Source organism: Sorex fumeus, unplaced genomic scaffold, assembly GCF_029834395.1.
Source record: "Sorex fumeus unplaced genomic scaffold, SorFum_2.1 ptg000061l, whole genome shotgun sequence".
NCBI classification, from domain to species: Eukaryota; Metazoa; Chordata; class Mammalia; order Eulipotyphla; family Soricidae; genus Sorex; species Sorex fumeus.
Window position 1 is genome coordinate 34,741,541 of NW_026606118.1, and position 23,868 is coordinate 34,765,408.

A 23,868-nucleotide genomic window follows, 5' to 3' on the forward strand; every position below is an offset into this window, starting at 1 on the left:
TTTGCTGAAAATCTGAATGAAATCACATATACATTTCTAGACAGAAAGGTTTTCTGTGCAGTTTCATCACTGAAAATATGGAGAAATGCCATATTAATGTGTAATTTTGCCCAAAAATCATTGGAATATGAATGCGTAATTTTGAATATTTGTAAACTCTATGAGCTACTTTGTAACGACAGGAAAGGAGAAGGTGCTGTTTAATTCTGGAAACCGGAAACACTCCAGGTCAACTTGAGAGCCTCTGATGCCATGAACCTTACATGAACCCTTAAGCAGTTCTCCACAAACCTACACATATGATTCTGTAAACATCCCACCAACATCTGTAAAATTAACACGTGGCACCATCTTATCTGGAAGCAGAATTCAAGCTTCACAGTCAAAAATCATCGAGTCAGAATCCACATTCAGAATGTACCTTCTTCCATTTCACACATTAAAAATTCTAAATTCCTCTTCTGCAATTCTTTCAGCAATAAGTTCAAATATTAATGTGTGAGATTTGAACATTTTTCATAACATATCCACTATTTTAAGTATTCATTTCTATTAACCTGAAAAATGAAAACCTAAGGAAAGTAAATCAGACCATAATGAATTCCAACATTCAACTGTTTTTCAAGTTTGTTTCACTTAATAATAGGTAAACTTCACTTCTTTATAAAAATGTTTACTAACTATTTTCTTTAGTTCCACTTCTGGGCTGGAGTGATAGCACAGCGGGTAGGGAATTTCCCTTGCACACGACAGACCCGGGTTCGATTTCTCCGCCCCTCTCAGAAAGCCCTGCAAGCTACTGAGAGTAACCCGCCTGCATGGCAGAGCCTGGCAAGCTACCCATGGTGTATTCGATATGCCAAAAACAGTAACAAGTCTCACAATGGAGATGTTACTGGTGTCCACTCGAGCAAATCAAGGACAGTGCTATAGTGCTACAATTCTACTTCTGGGGCTACGGATGTGGCTCAGGTGCCAGCACATGCCTCGCAAATTCAAGGCCCTAGGTTCAATCCCACGCACTAATTCACCTATGAGCAACACCCAAGTGATCCAGGTGGTTTCCAAGTGCTACTGAGCTAAAACACTGCTGGGTAGGGCCCCCACAACAATAAACAAAAAAAAGAAGCCAGTTTTCCCTTTCTACTAAATCAGATTGGCTCTGCCTCATTATTCTGAACAAATTAAAGCTTAGTAGTACTAGTAAAAGTAAAGGCCCTCCCATTGATCATCGATTTGCTCGAGCGGGCCCAGTAACGTCTCCATTGGAGACTTTGTTGTTACTGTGTTTGGCATATCGAATACGTCACGGGGAGCTTGCCAGGCTCTGCCGTGCGGGCGAGATACTCTCGGTAGCTTGCCAGGCTCTCCGAGAGGGGCGGAGGAATCGAACTCGGGTCGGCCATGTTGTCTGCGTGCAAGGCAAACGCCCTACCGCTGTGCTATCGCTCCAGCCCTATATATATATGTATATATATATATACACACACATATAATTTGTATATATATTTGTATATATATATATACACATACATGATTCATTATAAGATTTTAAGAAATGTAATACTTATTAATGAAATGTATTCTTCTGGAAGTTAAAATAGAATCCTTAAATTGTAAAATACAATAAAGATAATAAATTATCCTAGAGATATACTAGTCAAAAGCAATCCTAATCCTGATGCTTTTTAAAATAAAAATAATAAATATTTTGGTGAAAATGTTATCAAGAATTCACAAGAACATTGACAAGAATACTGGCAAGAATACAGACATATATTGAACATTATGACTAAATACTGTATAGAGTTTTTAACTAAACATTAGTGAAGAGGCTGGAGTGATAGCACAGCGGGTAGGGCGTTTGCCTTGCACATGGATGACCCGGGTTCGATTCCCAGCATCCCATATGGTCCCCTGAGCACCGCCAGAAGTAAATTCCTGAGTGCAGAGCCAGGAGTAACCCCTGTACATCACCAGGTGTGACCCAAAAAGCAAATAAAATAAAATCAAAAGCTAAACATTAGTGAAAAAATTTTATATACCTGATAAACATTATTTACATTTCTTATAAAAATAAAAACTATCATCAAGAGAGTATGGTATATGTAAGATATTAAAAGTATAAGTGATTGTACGAAAACAAGAACTGTCCTCTATTTTCCATTCTGTGTGACATTTTTGTTTAAATATTTGGAAAAAAGAGAACTAATCTTGAGTAACAGTCTCTGGCACCAAGAAAGGAATGAGAGAAACAGTGGTCTTTTCTAAAATGACAAACCAATGTCCTTGGGTTTACAGCCAAATTAACATTGGCAAGTCCTCACATTCCTCAGTACACAATGGATCTTTCATCAATACTGGAAACTGCCTTTGTATGAATGTTTTCAAAGAATGGATGGAATGCTCAGTATTGCAAGCAATCACTGAAGTATTTAAGTAAACAATGAATGAACACCAATTAGTGATGCTTCTCAGATCAGAGATATTAATACTACAAAAGAAAAGACTTAGACCTGTTCTTTCCAGAGTAGTTAAGAAAAATGGATTGTCTCGTCCTTCACACCCTACCGAGGTCATGAGTTGCCCCCCATGAGTGGCTCTCCGGCACGGCCATGGCTTCAGAGGCAAAAGGACTTAGTCCAGAGCCCGGCAGCTTGCAGCAGAAAAGTGAATGGACCATGTGTTAATGTACGGCGCCATGCCTTCCCAGGAGGGAAAGGGTGTTGCTCCCTTCCGCCTTTTTCCCCCCCAGCAGCAAGGTGGCTGCCACCTCAGAGCTTACAGAAAAGCCAGGTATGAGCCAGAGGTGACGGGGCAACTGCAGTCTCACAGAAAGGGGGGCAGTATCAGCTTGTCCTTCAAGCCCTACCGAGGTCACGAGTTGCCCCCAACAAGTGGCTATCAGGCATGGCTATAACATCAGACACACAGAAACCAATCTCGTAATTATCTGGCTCTTTGCAGAAATCCAAAATCATTACATGATTCTCATAACCAGCTATAGAAAACAAAGTATTTCACAATGCCTTTTCAGCAATTTTGATTGTTGGGGGGGGGGGGGAATTCTAAACAATAATGGTGCATCTTTTGTCAAAATAATGAATGTAATCAATGTAGAGAAAAGTTAAGAAGAAATCATCTGCCTCACAGGCATTGGGAGGGTTGAGAGGAGGGTATATTTGGGTTCTTGGTGGTGAAAAATGAGTACTGGTGAAGGGAAAAGTGTTTTACCATTGTATGACCGAGACTTAAACCTGATAGATTTGTAACGTTTCCCACAGTGATTCAATAAATAAATAGAAGAAAAAATTAAAAAATAAATAAAATTATAAAAAAAGAAAAGTAAGGTGGAGTTCATCCCCAATTCAATCAGCTAATCAGTGGCTGAATAAATAGCAGTACTCCTACATAAAAAAAAAGAAAAAGAAAAAAGAAAAACAGATTGTTTCTTCACTGTGGGCATTAGTTTCCAAAATGATCTGCCAACATAACTGTTCAAGTTTCCATCTCTTTGGCCAACAAATGATTTGAAGTCTTATTAGATTCATAATGTCTATTTTCTTGCATATTTCTTTGATTAAATCTAACTTCTTTTCGTGAAGTTATACTCACTCCACAAAAAGAAAACAAAATTGGGGCCAGAGTACAACAGGTAGGACTTTGCAATGCATATAGCAAATATATGCAATGTATATATTCCCATCAACCCCCAGAGTCCCCTGAGCACCACCAGAATTGATCTCTGAACACAAAGCCAGGAGTAAGCCCTGAGAACCATCAGGTGTAACCTCTTTACCAAAATAATAATAATAATAATAATCAACAATAAGAGACTTGATTATGTATGCCATCAACCCATATCCAGATGCAATGGATAACTGAAAAACTGCCTAAATGTATTAAGTGAAAAATGTATATCTCAAAAGTTCATATACAACATGATACCTTTAAAAATATATACACAAAGCCAATTAAAGTGCATATATTCTGAAAAATACAAAGAAATAATAAATAAGACTTCATGGTAATGGCTACTTTAAATTAATGAAGACCAAAGAATAGATTTATGAAAAGAATAATATGGTTAGGTTACTATTAAGGAATTAGCTTTCTTTCTAGGTACTACATATTTAGATGAATATACTGTTTTTGACAACTTGAAAGAAACAGTGGATGAGAGCATGTTATGAATAAAGAATTTCTGAACTTGAAAAGGGACACTAGGAAGTGACATAAAAAGATATTAAAGGAAATGAAAATAAAAATTGTAGCATGTAGATAAAAGCCCAACTCAACAGTCATCTATCCACTAATGTTGTGCTTCTATTTCCCTAATACTTTTTATGGTACTGAACAAAGCAAGGGGGTTTTCAAAAAAAATCAGGCCCACCATTGTAGGATAACAATGTCCTTCCTTCTTTTGTCCTTCCTCAGGTAGCTTAGGTTTGTCAGGTCACACCCATCTAAGAACACTGAACTTGTATTGTAAGCAATGTCCTTTCTGTGTGGACACAGGAAGACAGTTAATATTATGCTTTGTAACTTGGGAGTTGATTGACTCCGAATAATATTTACTCCTAGGCATCTGATTTCTTGACTCAGTTGCCCTTAGTTCCTAGCACCCAAAAAGCAGGGTCCCAACGAGGGACTGAATGGACCCAGGGCAAGCAGTGAGCTACCCTGGCATCGAAATGGGCCAGGCCAAAGAGCCACAATACTCAACTATAAGTTGAGGTCATGATCATGGACAAATGCTGTCATGATCCAAAAGTAAGTAACGACGAGACTAGGACCCTGCTGGAGCTAGGAAGATTAACCTGGCCTGAGGACTGCGAAATGTATAGTGAGATGTTTTCAGGAAGAACCAAACTAAATTTATATCTCTTACTGTGCTCATACAGAATGACATTGCTAGAAATATTAGAAGTAGATTTATTACAACTATTTAAGTAGATTACGAACTGAAGGAAGAACACACCCTTGTTGGGATCCCACCCTTGGGTGGATCTCCTAGTAATCTGAAGTAATCTCTGTAGATGAGATTTTATCCTTGAGTTAATCTCCTGGAGGAGTGGTCTTACCTCTCTTTGTTGATTCGTCAGTATTCAACCCACCTTTATGTCACCACCTTATGTGACTGCTATATAAACTAAGACGTAAGCTCGGAAAGGGGGTCAGAAGTGAGAGAGCTTGGGCTCCAGAGATCCAGAGTCAGAGCCAGAAGGAGAGAGCTTCCAAGACTGGGGCCCAGGAGAGAAGGAGGCAGAGAAAGACAGGAGTGAAGAGGATTGGAATAAACTACTATTGATATAGACCGGCCTGGCCCCCATTTTTTCTTCCATCTGCCCTTGGTCAACAGCTGTTCCGATCCAGGCCACACACAGTGGCTCAAGAGCACCGGACGCAGGCGGTGAAACAGTGCCATCCACCGTCCAGTGAGCCCATGAACATACAACCTTCGGCGTGATAAGATTTTACACACCATCACTAATTCTTCTTTTTATATAGTAGTATCTAAATAGAAAGGGGGAAAGTGTAGCATTTCTGAGTCACCTTCTGACTGAGATGGGCCGAAAATCCCTACAAATCTGAATCAAGTCTGACTCTTATTTATTCATGATTTATTAAATGTTAGCAATATGTCCAAGATCATGATAACCATTAGGATCATTCAAAAGTACAATTAAGATAATCCTAACAAAGACTTGAGTTAAACCATGAAAAACTTCCTAAATAGATGGGTTTCCCAGACAGCCAAAGAATCAACATATTCCTTATAAAGAAGAATCAAAATAACTTCTTAGGATGGATGGGAGTGGAGATTTGAGGCAGAGAGAGAGTAAGGGAACCTTGTTGGAGGGAGACAGATACTCTTGTAGGGGGTGTGGTATTAAAATATTATATTCATGAAACCACTAACACTGACAAGATCGTAAAATTATAAATTGTGGTGACTAACATTTTAAAAAACATTTAAGGAGGGGAAAAAAGAAAAAAATTCTCAGGCCTTTTATCTGGTTATTTATTTACAGAAGCAAACGCAGAAGCAATTTGCTTATAAAGTAAGGTTCTATTTAGCTCCCCTAATTAAAAGATGTCAAATCTCTGAAATAAGAACTGGGGGGTGGCGGGTGGGGGATGGGAGAGACTGCTTCTCTGACAGATGAGATTTCATGAGAGTGTGTTCCGGTTTGTTTTACCTGCTATTTTCAAAAGCAGATGCATGTGGTCTCCTTCTGCCAGTTTTACAAATCCAACTTGACCTCCAAAAGTATCAACCCCTTGAAAAGGCAAAGTCAATTGCTTTCCTTTGAGGATTTCTTCTATGAGCGGTTTTAATTCCAAAAGAGCATCAATACCACTAGTAAGAGATAAAATATTTTCAGTAACATATTAAGCAATAAAATAGTTAAAGGCAAATAAAAAAACATGAAATAATTTTACAAAAGACAATGTTGACATTTGTACAAATTACTCTGAAGGTCAGGATACCTTAAGACACAATTCTATATGGTTAAAATTAAGGTGATATTAATTTCTAAGGGCTGGGTGATAGCACGGCGGGTAGGGAATTTGCCTTGCAAGCGGCCAACCCGGGTTCGATTCTTCCGTCCCACTCAGAGAGCCCAGCAAGCTACCCAGAGTATCCCGACCGCATGGCAGAGCCTGGCAACCTGCCCATGGCATATTCGGTATGCCAAAACAGTAACAAGTCTCACAATGAAGAAGTTACTGGTGCCCACTCGAGCAAATCAATGAGCAATGGGAAGACAGTGCTAAAGTATATTAATTTCTAAACATAAACAATGAAAGAAATGAATTAAATATTAATTTATTTAAATTTTACATTAAAATTTACAAAAATATGAAAGCATATACTATGTTATATAGTTCATGAGGAAATGTTTTTAAGAATTTTCACAGGGGCACACCCAATCTTTACTTGGGTCATGCAGTGCCAAGGGCAAAACTCAGGGAATGACTTGAGCATTATCCCCTGCCCCTCCCTAGAAAAGAAAATTTTTTTTTTTCTTTTTGGTCACACCTGACAGAGCTCAGGGTTTACTCCCAGCAGCACTTAGAAGACCATATGGCACTCTGGGGATCAAATCCAGGCTGGCCATGTGCAGGGTGTGTCCTAAGTGCTGAAGTACCTCGCCAACCACCCTCACTAGAAAAACTGTTAACCAAGAAATACTGCATGGACAAGTAAAAATAATTATTAGTGACATAATCTCCCAAACCCAAAACCTACAAGAAATTATATTATATTATATGAAAAGTGCTGGGTTCTTATTAAAATGCTAATATTTATTTTTATTATTTAATATACTAAAGCTGAAAATCTGTAGTAAAACTCAATATATATATATATATCTTCAAACATAACTGTTACCATAAGATAATTTATTGCAACTTAAAATAAAATACAAGTTTAATTCTCCAACTGCAGCTTATTCAAACTTGTTAACAAAAGTTCAGTCTAGTGTTACTATATGTTATAATACTTTTGCTTATGAAAGCAAATATTTATTATTTATTAAGCAAATTTGAAACATTTTAAAATTAGGATCAATTATTCCCATTCTGAAAAGAACTTTCGCATTAGTAGTTTATTGCAAAAAAAAAAAATTCAAAATATCACTAGAGGGCAGCAATTACTCAAAAAAAAGAAGTGCATGCTCTTACACTATAAAGTGAGCAAGCTATAAAACCCCCCTTCTGGTAAAACACTACTGTCAGTTATTCAGCATGCTATTAATGACAGTGTATTTTAAAATATTTAGGTATTTTCTAGTTCCTTCATATTTTAAAAATAGTCTTTATATATCAAGCATTCTACTCCCTTCATCTTTTTCATACCAAATCTCATTCCTTTGTGAAAAATAATACACAGAACTTAAAAAGAGCTTCAGAAAATGTCCCTTTTTTAACAGACTAAGAATTTACATTCTATTATGACTTTAAAAAATATTCTATTAAATTACCATGAAACAACCATTTACAAAGTTGCCCATGATTGGGTTTCAGTCATGCAATGTTACAACACCCATCCTGTCACCAGTGTACATTTCCCACCACCAATAGACCCAAGTATTCATTGGGCTCAGTGCACTGGGCCCCAAGTTCAAGAGCTTGAGACCCCAAAAACAAAACCACAGTTAATTAAATCACTTTATAAATTATTAAGTTAAATAAATCACTTAGCTATAGGTCTGTTTGTAGATATATCAGTATATCTGTAGGTATTGTTTAACTGAATATCTCCTACTGAACACATTCTAACATAGGCAGGTATACCACTCCTCGAGCAATAATTTATACTGAACTTCCATGGCATGACCCTATAACTGGGGATAGCGGAGTGTACAGATACTACAAGAACAACAGGAGATCAAGAAACCAGAGGAATGTCAGTACTAATAGGAAATAAAGTGCCTGCTAAGTTCCAGATCCTATAAGAGCTCTAACATGTGTTACTACTATTGTTTTCTCTATTCACTTGTAAGTATAAATGATTTTCCAAAAATAAGACAATTAATGAAAGTCATGCCATGATTCAAGAGCCTTAACTATGACTCTTAATTTAAATGTTCAGATTCTCAGAGTACACTTTTATAATTAACACAGGCAAAGAAACAGCGGGTAGGGCATTTGCCTTAGACGCAGCCAACATGGCCGACACAGGTTCGATTCCCAGCATCCCATATAGTCCCCCGAGCACCGCCAGGAGCAATTCCGGAGTGTATGAACCAGGAGTAACCCCTGAGCATCACAGGGTGTGACCCAAAAAGCAAAAAAAAAAGAAAAAAAAAGTAGCACTGTAGGGGCTGGAGCAATAGCACAGTGGGTAGGGTGTCTGCCTTGCATGCAGCCAGCCCAGGTTCGATTCCCAGCATCTCATATGGTCCCCTGAGCACTGCCAGCAGTGATTCCTGAGTGCAGAGCCAGAAGTAACCCCTGTGCATCACCGGGTGTGACCCAAAAAGGAAAAAAAAAAAGTAGCACCATAGCACTATCATACCATTGTTCATCGATGTGCTCAAGCGGGCACCAGTAACATTTCCACTGTGAGACTTGTTACTGTTTTTAGCATATCGAATATGCCTTGGGGAGCTTGCCAGGCTCTGCCGTGGAGGCAGAGTGCTCTCAGCAGCTTGCAGGGCTCTCCAAGAGGGACAGAGGACTTGAACCTGGGTGAGCAGTGTGCAAGGCAAATGTCCTACCCGCTATGCTATTGCTCCAGTCCATCATCACTGGTTGAGAGGAATGAATTTACTATACAACCTCTGGAAGTTTTATTATTTAAGTCAGGCAGTATGAAGAGCAGACACGATTTTTCCCATTTCCCATCTTTGGCAAGAAGCCAGGAAGAGTTCACTGTGTATCTGGAGTGATGTCTGTGACTAGTCTCTACTGTCCTATGAAGGTGGCCATGGGGTTGTCTGGCCTCTGACATTTCACTCCATGGCCTCACGGGTTTCATAGATATTACTGTATGCTGCTTCCACTCACTGATCTGCATGATCTCCTTGACATGAAGAAGCGGGCCCTCCTTGGCATTCAGCGCCTTCTTCAGTTTTTCTTGTTTCTTTTGTTCATCATCACTGTCTGAACTACTCTTTCGATGCGTCGTCTTCTTCTTTTTCTCTTCTTTTAGTTTTTCCTGATGTATCTCCATAAGGGTTTGAGGCTTTTTCACTGATTCTTCTTCAGCTGTACCATTTAAAACATATTCCTCTGAATTAGCAACCTCCTTCCCGGCATCTCTATTACAGTACAAATACTTGAAAAAGGAGTGACAGCACTTGTATCTCCATCTGCCATCTTTCCAGTAAGATCCCCAAATATGAGTGTGGTTGTGGATCTTCACATCTCCTCATACTTGGAGCAGGCAACAGCCCATTCCTGACATTTGATGACAGTCCCATGTCTTGAGTATTCTACATAGACTTCGGTTTGAGCTAAGAGAGTTCTGCTGGAGGGGTAATCAGATGCTCTTGGCCACCATACTTTTCTAAGATGCTTGCTTTCTGCTGCTCTTTGTAGTCTTCTTTTTTTTTTTATTTTTTATTAGTGAAACACCATGAGATATAGTTACAGACTTACAAATTTTTGTGCTTGGGTTTCAGTTATACAATGATCAAGTACCCATCCCTCCACCAGCGCCCATCCTCCACCGCCATGGGTCCCAGCATCCCTCCCACCCCCCATCCCCCCCATCCCACCTTGCCTCTGTGGCAGGGCATTCCCCCTTATTCTCTCTCTCTTCTTTTGGGTCCTGTGTTTTGCAAGAGAGGCATTGAGTGGCAGTCACATTTGGTCTATAGTCTACTTTCAGCATGCTTCTCCCACCCTGGGAGGATCCTCACAACACTATTTATTTGGTGCTCTCTTCTCTATCTGAGCTTCCTTTTCCCCTAGCACATGTGGCTGGCATCCAAGTCATGGAGCAAAATTCCTGGTACTAATCTCAGCCACTCCTGGGTGTTAGTCTCCCATTTTGTTGCTTTATGTTCCCCAGATGAATGCAATCTTTCTGTGTCTATCACACTCTTTCTTACTCATTTCGCTTAACATGATACTTTCCATGTAGTACCACTTGTATGTAAATTTCACGACTTCATCTTTTCTAACAGCTACATAGTACTCCATTGTGTAAATGTACCAAAGTCATCTGTTCTCGGCACTCAGGTTTTTTCCAGATTCTGGCTATTGTAAAGAGTACTGCAATGAACAAACAAGTGCAGACGTCAATTTGACTATACTTTTTTGCCTCTCTGGGATATATTCCCAGGAGTGATATTGCTGGGTCAAATAGGAGATCAAATTCTAATTTTTTGAGAATCGTCCATACTGTTTTCCAAAAGGGTTGGACCAGTCAGCATTCCCACCAGCAGTGAAAGAGGGTCCCTTTCTCGCCACATCCACGCCAGCACAGGTTGCTTTTGTTCTTGTGGATGTGGGCCAGTCTCTGTGGTGTGAAATCATATCTCATTGTGGTTTTGATCTGCATATCTCTGATTAGTGATGTAGAGCATTTTCTCATATGCCTTTTTGCCATTCGTATTTCTCCTTTGAGAAAGTATCTGTTCATTTCCTCGCCCCATTTTTTGATGGGGTTGGGTGCTTTCTTCTTGTGGAGTTCAACCAGTACCTTGTATATCCTTGATATCAACCCCTTGTGGGATGTGTATTCGGCGAATATCCTTTTCCATTCTGTAGACTGTCTTTGTACTTTGGTCATTGCTTCTTTGGAGGTGCAGAAGCTTCTTAGTTTAAGATAGTCCCATTTATCTATCTCTGTTTTCACTTGCTTGGCCAGTGGCGTGATATCTTTGAAGATACCATTAGCTTCAATATCATGGAGGGTTTTGCCAACTTTGTCTTCAATGAACTTTATGGTTTCCGGTCTGATGTTGAGGTCATAAATCCATTTTGAGCTTACTTTTGTGCATGGCGCTAGGCAGAGATCTCAGCCCACTTTTTTGCATGTAGCCATCCAGTTTTGCCAGCACAACTTATTAAAGAGGCTTTCCCTGTGAAGTCTTTTTTGACTCTGAAGGACATACTACAGTTTGAGTTTCGTAGGATCAGCTTATAGATGCACTTCTGATCCTTTGTCAAAGGCTTCCTAAGTAAACAACTGTGTCTGAGCCATTCAAATGGCATCACCCATGTATATAACGTATTGCCTGCACTGTTCACTTTGTCCAGATTCTTTCCTGCACTGGAACAAGGGATTCTCTCTCATTGTTCTGGTCTTGGGATCATAGTATGCAGAATTTGGATCTAAATTCCGCAAATATTTTGCAATATCTTCTCGAATCCTGAGATTCTGGACAGTGATTCGTCTCTTGGAATCAAAGTTCTATCCAGGCATGTCAATGTCATCTGCATATTTATCTTCATCCTCATCTTCACTGTTATGATCCTTTTCTGCCTGAGAATTTGGTTCCTCTTCTCCCCACTAGTGTTTTGGAGAATTAGCCTGTCCCATTGATTTTCCCGAGACTAATTCTTATTGGAGTTTTTGGACTTTCAGTGTTCGCTTTGCTATATCCACTTTGGCATATTCTTCTACAACTTTCGTATGTTCCTCTGGATTGTAGCCATTCCACTAATCCCGCTTTCCATCATAATCAAACATCAACTGAGGGTGAGTATGTTCATCTGGAGCTATATTAATCCCTGTAAATTTTGCTCCAACTTGCCTCGGTCTCTCAAAGCAGTCTTAATTTTTTTTTTTTTGGTGTGTCATGGCCCCACAGTTTTCACGTGCTCCCTTGCAGTATTTGTTAGTTATGGAATTCTCTTTTACACCCCTCTTGTACCATTCTCCAGATAAGCTATAATGCTTCTGTTTCTCTGGCTGTGGTCTCTGGTGCTTTCAAGTAGATCTTTATGATGGATCAATGTACCATGGCACTGAAGATACATAATGAGGAATATGAGGGTTGATGTTTTTTCCTTCATCAACTTCGGCAGGAGCATTACCCAGTTTCTGTTGTTCTTCTAGATCCTTCTTTCTCCAGTCTTCTCTAGAGAGGACTTGTGGAGTTCAACCAGTACCTTGTATATCCCTGATATCAACCCCTTGTCGGATGTGTATTCGGCGAATATCCTTTCCCATTCTATAGACTGTCTTTGTATTTTGGTCACTGTTTCTTTGGAGGTGCAGAAGGTTCTTAGTTTAAGATAGTCCCATTTGTCTATCTCTGTTTTCACTTGCTTGGCCAGTGGCATGACATCTTTGAAGATACCATTAGCTTCAATATCATGGAGGGTTTTGCCAACTTTGTCCTCTAGAGAGGACTGGAGAAAGAAGAATGAGCTTAAAAAAGAAAAAAAAAACCAAGGCAAGCAGGAGGGTGGAAATAATAAAACTTGAAGCAGAAATCAATGAAATGAAAACTAAAAAAAAGAAGTTTTTAAAAAAATCAGTGAAGCCAAGACCTGATTTTTGAAAGAATAAACAAAATTCACAAACCATTAGCAAGATTCTCAAAGCAACAAAAAAGAGAGATAAAAATACTAATATTAAACTAATCAGAAATGAAAGGGGAGACATCATAACAGATACAACAGAAATACAAAGAATCATCAGGATTACTACTAAAATCTTTATGTCAGAAAACAAGAGAACCCAGAGGAAATGGAAAAATGTTTTACTCTGATAATCACTGTCACTGTCCTCCCTATGTTCAACGATTTGCTCGAGCGGGCCCAGTAACATCTCCACTGGAGACTTTGTTGTTACTGTGTTTGGCATATCGAATACATCACGGGTAGCTTGCCAGGCTCTGCCGTGCGGGCGAGATACTCTCAGTAGCTTGCCGGGCTCTCCGAGAGGGGCGGAGGAATCGAACTCGGGTCAGCCATGTTGGTTGCGTGCAAGGCAAACACCCTACCACTGCGCTATTGCTCCAGCCCACTCTGATAATCATCAACACTAATTCAAGAGGAAATAGATCACATGAACTTTGATTACTAACAAAGATACTGAAATGGTAATCAAAAGTCTTCACAAAAACAAAAGCCTGAGTTCAGGTTGGCTAACGAGTAAATTCTTTCAAATCTTTAAAGAAAACCTATTTCTAATCCTCTTCAGGCTCATCCAGAAAGTTGGAGAAACAGGAATCTTCTCAGTTTCTATGAGGCAAATACTACCCTGATAGCAAAAACAGATAGAGACATCATGAAAAAATAAAAAAAGAATGACAGAAGGGTGGGCAGGAGTTTGCCTTGAACTCAGCCAATCGGGGTTCAATCCCTGGCACTCCATTTGGTCCCCCAAGCACCACTAGGAGTGATCCTAAGCACAGAGCCAGGAGTAAGCCCTGAGCACCGTAGGATGTGGCTTCCCCCTCTCACCCCACAAAAAAGAAAAAAACTAGAGACTTAGATCCCTGGTGAATATAGATGCAAAGATCCCCAACAAAACAACAGCAAACCAAATGCAATAATCACTGTCACTGTCACTATCCTCCTGTTGTTCATCGATTTGCTCAAGCGGGCCCAGTAACATTGTGAGACTTGTTGTTACTGTGTTTGGCATACTGAATACATCATGGGTAGTTTGCCAGGCTTTGCCTTGAGGGCGAGATACTCTCGGTAGCTTGCCGGGCTCTCTGAAAGAGGTGGAGGAGTCGAAGTTGGGTCAACTGGGTCGGTTGCATGCAAGGCAAACGCCCAACTCGCTATGCTATTGCTCCAATAATATGTTTTAAAAAAATCATATAGCATTAACAAGAAAGATTTATCCTAGTGATGCAAGGATGGTTTGATATATGTAAGTCAATCGATGTAATATACCATATCAATACAAAAAATAAAAATCATATGATCACATTAGATAGAGAGAAAGCGTATGACAAGATCTAACTCCTACCTATTTATTTATATCAACTAATAACTGAAGTATATTATAATAAAAATATTTCTTTAGAATTTAAATGCCTCTTTGGGTTTTGTTAAATTAACTGAAAGTAGTAATTTTGAAAATTATATTCACAAAAGACCTACTACTCACATGTTTACTTCATCTTCATTTAATAACTGCATTATTAGCAGGGTAATGTGAAAAGAACCATCACCGCTCATTGTTTTGGCTAGTCGTTTGTCTTGTTGTATTATTTCATTTTGTACGATCTTAATTCTTCTTGTAATCTAATCAAGCACACAAAATAAAGATTAGGTAAATAAAATCTCCTTATAACTAAAGGTAAGAAGGGAAATAAGAAACAACCCAAATGAAGACAATGTCAAGATTCTTCAACCAGACAATGCTGAATTGTCTACTTGTTTTCAAATACCATGAACAGATGAATTATAAAGCTTAGTGGGATGTATTAGACTAAAATGATCACAGTGTTTGCCTATCATAAATGCACAGAGCTCAATACCCTTATTTTACAGATTGAGTTACTAGTTGGGAAAACTCTCAATGGCCATGCATCATTTCAGAAACTTGTCCTTCAGTACACAGTGTGATTCACTCGAAGTATGATCTTTTCCTGAAAAATGCTTTATTCTTGCCCCAGAAAGGTCAGCCCAGCAAACATTCCATTTCAGTTGGAAGTAATATTTATTTGTGAATGCATCTGAGAACCTATTCTTCGTGGCCTTTAACATTTTTTTAGGACAGCAATAACTGCAAAAAGAATGACTACTGGGGTGGAAGAGACAGTACAGTGAGTAAGGCACTTGCCCTGTACACAGCCAACCTGGGTTAATACCCGGAATCCCATATGGTCCCCTCAAGCACCACCAGAAGTGATTCCTAAGGGCAGAACTAGAAGTAACCATTGAGCATTTCTGGGTGTGGCCCCATAATAGAAACAAAAATAATAACTACGATCATTTTTCCAAACTTATGAGAAGGGTGATAGCCATAGAAAGTTGGAAAGGATTCCAAATGAATGTTATAGAAAAGTTTCTTTAGTCTACATCAAAGAAGAAATCCTTAGTATACTCTCAGTACTTACATTCCAAAATAGGAAGACAAAAAAATGTCCCGCCTTTTCTTTATTCCATGATACCTAATTCACTTCAACTTCCAAATGGAATTGTACTAGAAAAAGCTTCTATATGAAATAGCAAATACTCAAGAAAAGCAATACCCAAAGAAAGGAGCCTGGTAGGCATCAAAGTCCCAAGGCAGCAGAATTAATCAAAGAAAAGGAAAAGAGAGGCTAGGAATTTTAAAAGTCAGCTACATAAAAAGCAGCAAGATAAGAAAAAAGCTGAATCATGAGAATAGGGAACTATTCTGATCCTAGAGTAACTGTTTTATCCTGAACAATGTTCCCATTATCTATGGAATGTAACTGAAAAATCATGAGATGTTGTCCAGGGGAATCTAATTTCCCACTTACTTTTTATAATAAATCCACATTACCCCAAATAACCTCAAATTCTCTATTCCTTCTTATCTGGAAAAAAGCCACGCAGGAAATGGTATTTTCCTGGTAGATTTATGCAATAAAACCTAACATAACATTTCCCAAGAAAAGATGTTACTTCAATGAAACCAAACAGAAGTATATTGATAGCATTATAAATAAAACACAGCTAACATAATAGTACACAAAGATCTTAAAAGCGTTCATTTCCTTGACTCTATGCTGATAAGCTTTACTTGTAAACTCCTTCAAGGCAATGTCTATTTTCTTTCACTTCCCACTTCATCACAGTGCCTGGTAACAATATCAAAAAGTCTTTAAACAACAGCAGCAATAACTAACCTTTAATGAATGGTCACTAGGTTCTGAGGACTGTGGGTAAGCATTTTACATATATTAGCTCAAAGATTGGTATCATCTCTCCTAAAATAAGGTTGAGACATACACAATAATATAATCCATTTAGTATCATATACCTAAAGCAAACAAACTTGAGAAAATGGAAAATTTTAATGTATGAAAGAAAAAATGAGGATGGTAAATGGAAGATCCTGGAGAGCAGAGGAGGAGGAGACATAGCTAGAAGCAAAAGTTAAGAATTACAAGGAAGTTATTTATCTAAGTTGACGGTGAGAGAGTTAGAGATATGACAAATGCTCAAGCAATGAACATCATGAGTAGAGATGTCCCTTTCAGTGGAAGAGCACTGGCCTTACATGTGTGAGGCCCAAGTCCTGGATTCCAGTTCCACAAAGGAAAAGAAAGAACAGGTCCAGAGAGATTAAACAGTAGATAGGGTGTTTACCTTGCAGGTGGAGAACCTGCATTCAATCATTAGAAACCCGTAGAACTCCTCCCAGCCCAAACAAGCGCTAGCTGAGCACAGAACCAAGAGAAGCCCTGAGAACCAACAGGTACATACCCTTTGCCCCAAAAACAGAAACGTTAAAGGGGAAAACAAAAAGCCGACAACTTTTTCTCTTTTTTTAATCATAATTATTTTCTAAATTGTATTTATTTAATTGAATCACAGTGAGATAGATACACAGTTACAGAGTGATTCATGATTGGACTTCAGTCATATCATGTTCCAACACCTGTCCCTTCACCAGTATTCATTTCCCACCACCAATGTTCCTACTCTCCCTCCTGCCCCGCCCCCATCCCCACTTCTAAGATAGAGATGATTTTTTTACTTTTAGTGAATACTGTATAATGAAACATACAGACCCCCTCCAAAAAAGCCTATAATGTACATCTACAGCAGTTTAAGAAAATTCACATTCATATGGAAAGTTTTGCACCCACTGTTAAGAAAGTAAGTGTTCAAAGTGTAAGAATTCCCAGCAATATAATTACATCACGGGGCTGAAGCAACAGCATAGTGGGTAGGGCATTTGCCTTGCACACGGCCGACCCAGGTTCCATTTCCAGCATCCCATATGGTCCCTGAGCACCGTCAGAAATGATTCCTGAGTGCAGAGCCAGGAGGGAACCCTGAGAATCACAAGGCGTGACCCAAACAGCAAAAAAAAAAAAAAAAAAAATTGCATCACAAATTCTAGCTGGTACAAGAGACAATTCTGGCTTAATTAGTAAGAGAAAAGTAGCATTAGATGAGAACTTTGTTACATAATATAGAACAATCAAATTAATGGGCAGGACTTGACTTGGAAATTAAGTATTAAATCCAGTTCTGCTACACATAAGTCACCTAATCTCAACTAGTCTTAGGATAGATGTAAAACAGGACTAAGAAAATCTGAATCACCATACTTACAGGATTGTGTTAAAGACCATGGAAGACAAGATATAGAGATCTGTGTAAGCCCTATAGCATTTACCTAATAGATGGTAAGCAACATTGTTCATCTTAATAAAATTAGTGGCTGTTTATGCAATGTTACTTCCCAGGGGACATTCTGATTATCACAACTGGGAGACTGCTACAAGTGCCAGTAGGTTAAATATTTTTAAAATTCTGACTATTTTTAGAAATATTTTAGGTTTATTGTAATTCAATAAAATCTTTGTCTTTTTCATTTTTATTTTTAAAGTAATGCTAACAGCAGATAATAGAGAAGCACTTTCACTTACCTTCATTTAAGATATTTCTATTCAGTAATTCAAAATTTCCTAATTCTACTTCTTAAAAGCACGAATTCATATTTCACTAATAAAAAATTTTAAACATTTAATATTTTAAAAATATCAAACTGTGTTTAAATACCAAAGACCCATGTAAGTCTGAATACTTTTTTATTACAACTTGATGCCAAGTAGTAGAGTCCAAAAGTAGAGCAAGTCATTGTGAAAGTTTTAGCTTCTAAAAGCTTGTTTGCAGGTCATTTAATTGGAACTTGGAATATAGTCATCCATTGAAACATTATAAATGCTCTCTTTATCTCCAACCTTCCCACAAGAGCTCATAAATACTTTACAAAGAAAATTAACATAGGATACTTTAAAACAAAAAAAGGCAACATTTAAGAACTATTGTTTCCTAATCTTGTCCTATTTCTAACTCTTCTTCCCATATGTGTATATAAGCACTGTAATACCTTTAAGTACCCTGGGAGGGAAAGATGAAACTATTTTGGTTTGAAGCCACTTGAAACCTGCATTCCCCATTAATGCAGTTCACTCTACTCTCTTTAAAAAAAATCGCCATTGAACCTGTACTGTAAAGTCCTTATTTGTGGCATTACATTTATTATTTGTTTAATGCTCTAGTAGTAACTTGGCATGCCAGAAAAAAAAAAAACGTTGGTAATAAACAGAGAGATATATTATTGTCCAGATGCTGTTCTAGAAATTGAAAAAACATTGTAGGACAGAACAACCAGTATCAAACTGAACAGCTGACAAATAACAAAAGGAAAGCCAAACACAGTAACAACAAGTCTCATGATGGAGACATTACTGGGCCCACTCGAGCAAATCGATGAACAACGGGAGGACCGTGACTGTGACCATGATGAAAGTCTCCAAGGGCGTGGAGGGGTGGACCTACTCGGGTCACCAGAGAAAAGGTTTAAGTGAATATTTCAGTATTACGCCAATAAAGAGAAGAAAGAATATTCCCTGCAAAGAAGTTTCTATCTCTGACAGAGGGAATCTGCTAAATTCAAAGAATACAAGAGAGGGGTCAAGAGATAGTAGTATGGACCCAGGTTTGAATCTCACCACATGGTCCCCTGAGCATCACTGGGTGGCTCCCAGCACTGCAGTTAATCCTGGCACTATAGGGTCCATGTATCCATAGGACCTTGCATTAAACTACCAGTCAGTGTAGAATAATAATAATAATAATAAAAATATAACATGAAACTAATACCCAGGGACAGTAGAAACTTGGGAAAGGAGAATTAGTCTACTTTGGAAGCCTGCCTCAAGTGCGAGGAGAGAAGGCAATTGGGATAGAGAAGGGACCATTATGATAAAGATAGATGGAAATGATCATGCTGGATAGGAACTGCATGTAAGAAGTAGGCAAAGGAACAAACACAGAAGGAGAGGTGGGGTGGGGGAGGAGAGGAAAAAGGAGAGGGAGAGGGAAGAAAAGTGTCTGCCATGGAACCACAAAGGCGGGGGGGGGGGGGGGACAGTGGATGACGGGAGGGAAACAGGGATAACTAGTGCTGGAAATGGACACTGGTGAAGGGATGGGTGTTGGATTGCTGTATGACTGAAACCTGATTATGAACAGCTTTGTAGCTATGTATCTCACAGTGACTCAATTAAAAAATAAAATAGTTTTAAATAAAATAGAATACTAAATAGACATAACAAAGAAAATCAGTCAAGGGGCCCCTGGACCTCTTGAGAACAGCACTGGAACAACTCCCCACCCCTCAAAAAATAAGAATGGGAAGGTCAGAGACTCAGTAGAAGAAACAAGGGCTCCATGGGGTTATGTTAGACTGCAGAACCTTAAAAAACAGTATAAATCTTTTACGTTATCCTAATATCAATAGCAAAAATACTGAAACTATGACTAGACAGATGAAAAGTCCAGATTTTAATTTTTAAAAATGATCATCATCTCCATTTTCACCAGAAGACACTGAAACTTTAGAATTTAAATAAGCTGTCCTACACATTATAAACTGAGTGGACTTTGTGACCCTGCCACTCTTCTGACAAGGTCCACTGGACTCCAAAGTCTGAATCTCCCCACCTTCTAGACAACTTCCCAGAAGCAAAGAAGCAGAATTATGGCTGTTACAGAATAAATACTAAGAGCTGTAGATAATTCTCCCAGTTCCTTCCTCCCACAACCATGGGACCCAAAAAGCCTGAGCTTAGTGAATGAAGGAGAGGACTTCTCTAAACTGTCTCCTTCTGCACGTTTCCTATCCAAAGAAATAGGGGAGAGAAGCCAGAACAAAGCTAGAAGTCATGGCAGAGCAGCTGTTGAGACTACCATAAAAGCCAGGAGCAGAGGTGTGAAGAAAGAACTAGAAAACAGAATGTCTAATGAACTCAGTGACAGAAGTCTTTACTGAACATCTATACTGCTGTATTCTAGTGAAGCAATACCTAAGCAACAAATCACAATATGGTAACTAGAGTCTCCTCTGATGACAAATTGTGTATTCTTGGAAAAGTCCCTTCTATATACCACTCAGTTTCCTAGGACCATGCTTCTGAGTGCTCATTTGCTCTGTAATCCCCAGATGCGCACATAATCCAAGATTGCAAAGAAAATCTTCCAAGCAACTCACCAGTATTGTAATATAGTACACAACTGATGACTATAGTAAACTTCATATTGCCTAAACATTTTTGTTTTGTTTTGCTTTTTATCTGTTTGTTTTGGGGGTTTATGTCTGATGGTGCTCAGAACTAACTCCTGGTTCTGAGTTCAGGGATCCCTCCCTTCTGGAGGGGCTTTCGGACCATGTATGATTCAGGAAACAAACCTGGGTCAGCAACATGCAAAGCAAGTGTCCTATATGCTGTGTGTGTGTGTGTATATATATACATATATATATACATATACATATATACATATATATACACAATTATATATATAATTATATCTCAGGATATAATTCTTTGTACTATTACACCAACCCTCACCTATACATTTTGACTTTTCTTTTTCTTGAATCACCATGAGATACACAGTTAAAGTTGTTCATGCTTAAGTTTCAGTCAGACAATATTACAACACCCATCTCAATGCCAGTGTATATTTCCCACCACCAATGTCCCCAGATTCCCTCCCAATTCCCACCTCACACACCTCTCCCTCCCTCCCTCCCTTTTTTTCCCTTCCCCCCGCCCCTCTCTCTCAGGCACTGTGGTTTCCAATTCTGTTACTGAATCATCTACAAATTTTTAAGGTCTTGCTATTAACTAATATGTACTAGTAAACTCAAAATGATTCCTCAATCCACACATTTCTATAAAATCTGATATAGCTATACAGTCCTTTTATGCATCTTCTCTCCTCTTCTTTAAACTGCATCTAAGTGACTAGCTATTTCTGAGACTACCCCATTAGAATATTTTTTCTTTCTTATTGATATGAGCTCAATATTATTTGATTTTTAATTCATTATCATTCCCTAGAAACATCCTAGTTAAATAGAAGAAGCAGCAGACAAAATCTATTTTATTTTATTAAATGCTGCACAGCAGATAGGGCGTTTGCCTTGGATGCGACTGACCCGGGTTCGATTCCTCTGTCCCTCTCGGAGAGCCCAGGAAGCTACAGAGAATATCCCACCCGCACGGCAGAGCCTGGCAAGCTCCCTGTGGCGTATTCAATATGCCAAAAACAGTAACAAGTCTCACAATGGAGATGTTATGAGTACCTGCTCAAGCAAATCGATGAACAATGGGAGGACAGTGCTACAGTGCTACAGAAATATTTTTATTACCAAGTTAAGCAGACATTCTGGTCTAGCTCTTACATTAGACCAAGATGTAAAATCAGTCTTCACGTGAGGTGTTCATTTGTGAAGCATTTTAATTCTTACCTCACTTTGCTCTAGCAGCCTTAATTTACTATTGTAGTTTCCTCTCTCATCAAAGGGTTTCTTAATATTACGAACTCAGTATTCCCATTTTCTATTATTCAATAATTATTCATGTTTAAATAGATTTCTACTAAGTTTATCATTCAATACTAAGTTGGTATAACAACTATTTTGAAAGAAATTATATCTCCATTTACTTTCCCAACATAAGTAAGGATTCTCTAGAAATCTGGTCACTGCGTGAGTCCTAAAAGTTCTCCTCCTAGAATAAACAAACTCTTATACAAAATGTTGACACACCATCTAGCAACAGTTTTTCCAGGTTTCTTTTTCAATCATGGTTTAAATACGGTTGTTTAAGTTTTTCAAAATTATTATATATTTTCTATTAAATAAGACTTTATAGCCCAGCTAAAATTCCACCAAGCATTCTCGAAAGCTAAGAGCAAATGGGATTAACAAGCATTTGGTATGCTTTAAACCTGCTGTAGAAAAAAACTGAATAATTAAGTAATTTTGAAGAAAAAAGCACCTCTTTGTTGGTGATTGGAATGGAGAGAAAATAGTTTGGTTGATAATTCTTTTTTTTCTTCTTTTTCTTATCTTTATTGATACCTTCATTTTCTTCATTTCTCTCCAAATTTATTTTCTGTTCATCAGTGGCTAAAGAGACAAAAAATCACACAACAGTATGTATAATATATTCAAATAAATACAATATAATCAGAAAAAAGAACTATATAAACAGCAACCATTCATACTTCATAATTATTTCTAACAAACTAAAAATAGGAATAAGCAAACTCTTATTTAAAACACCTCAAGGCAAATATTTTAGGGTTGAAATTCATAAGGTCCTCAACACAGAATGTTCTCTCTCATTTGTGGGATATAAAGAAACATAATTATGAAATAATAATATCCAAAGACAACGAAAACAAAGAACACGAAAACTCGTATTCGTATTCATGCCATTCAAGGGGGCTGGGGGATAGGACAGAGTGGAGGTGTGAGCGGGGAGGTGGGGCAACTCGGGCAATGTCTATGGTAGAGGGAAGCATTCAACCAGGAGGAGGAAGTGGTCTGAAGTTGGTAATCTGTTATGTCTGAAACCCTGTCAGTAATGACTATAGACCACAGTGTAAAGCATCGCCTCTCCTAGAGGCAAACTGGTGGGTAGAAGTGAACACTGATGAAGGAATCAGTGTTGAAACACTATATGCAGAATATTTTATTTCTAATATAGTACGCTTACATAGTCTAACATGAATTATATTCTAAAATTCAACTCTAATGTAATAATCGAGCACATTTTATATTCTAGCATAACTCTAGAAAATAGTCTCTTCTCTGAAAGTAGCAAAGATTTTAAAAACTTCAGCCAACTATACCACATGTCACTAATCGTGATAGTAATCCCACATGACTGTAACTGAGACGATAAACATCTAGGGAAGAGTTTTCTTACTAGTAAGGATTCTGCAAGGAATTTGTTAGTATTACTGTCCTAATTCCCTGACCACATTTTTTATCAGCAAGAATTTCTTGGCATTTAATTCACAATTTCCACCTACCAAAGGAAACTGAAAGAACCAAAGGCAACAACCAGCAAATTGATAATTTTAAGGCTGTTGTCTACCACAGAACCAGTGGACAAATGAAATTTCCTTGTTACACAATAAAATAAAAAGCCACACTAGATAAACTTATGCCACAAACTGTATTTCTATAGACATAAATTATTACTTCCATTTTGAAGTTCACTTACAAAATTCCAAGTTTTGTACATTTCAATATTTTAAAAAATTCCAAAATATTGTAATACTGCAAAAAAGTAGTTAGCACCCGCTGGCTAGCAAAGAATTTTACCCTTTTTCCTTGGCATTTAAGTAAATTTCAGAAGCTGCCCCTAAATAACAAATATGTTTCAAATATTTGTAAGACGCATCTGCACACTGTACTTCTAATTG

General features: G+C 38.2%; 1 protein-coding gene and 1 pseudogene across 4 annotated transcripts in view; both read right to left on the reverse strand.

Moving 5' to 3' along the window:
• AKAP7 (A-kinase anchoring protein 7) overlaps positions 1-23,868 on the reverse strand; it is a 137,290-nt gene that overhangs the window by 101,203 nt on the left and 12,219 nt on the right. For all 4 annotated transcript variants that reach the window (XM_056126216.1, XM_056126220.1, XM_056126215.1 and 1 more), the window contains exons 3-5: positions 22,431-22,561; positions 14,537-14,673; positions 6,204-6,364 (exon numbers count right to left, since the gene is read on the reverse strand). In XM_056126216.1, coding sequence (XP_055982191.1) covers positions 6,204-6,364; positions 14,537-14,673; positions 22,431-22,561 — 429 coding nt within the window. The remainder of the gene's footprint in view (positions 1-6,203; positions 6,365-14,536; positions 14,674-22,430; positions 22,562-23,868) is intronic.
• Positions 9,418-12,565, reverse strand: LOC130034674 (pre-mRNA-splicing factor SLU7-like; annotated as a pseudogene).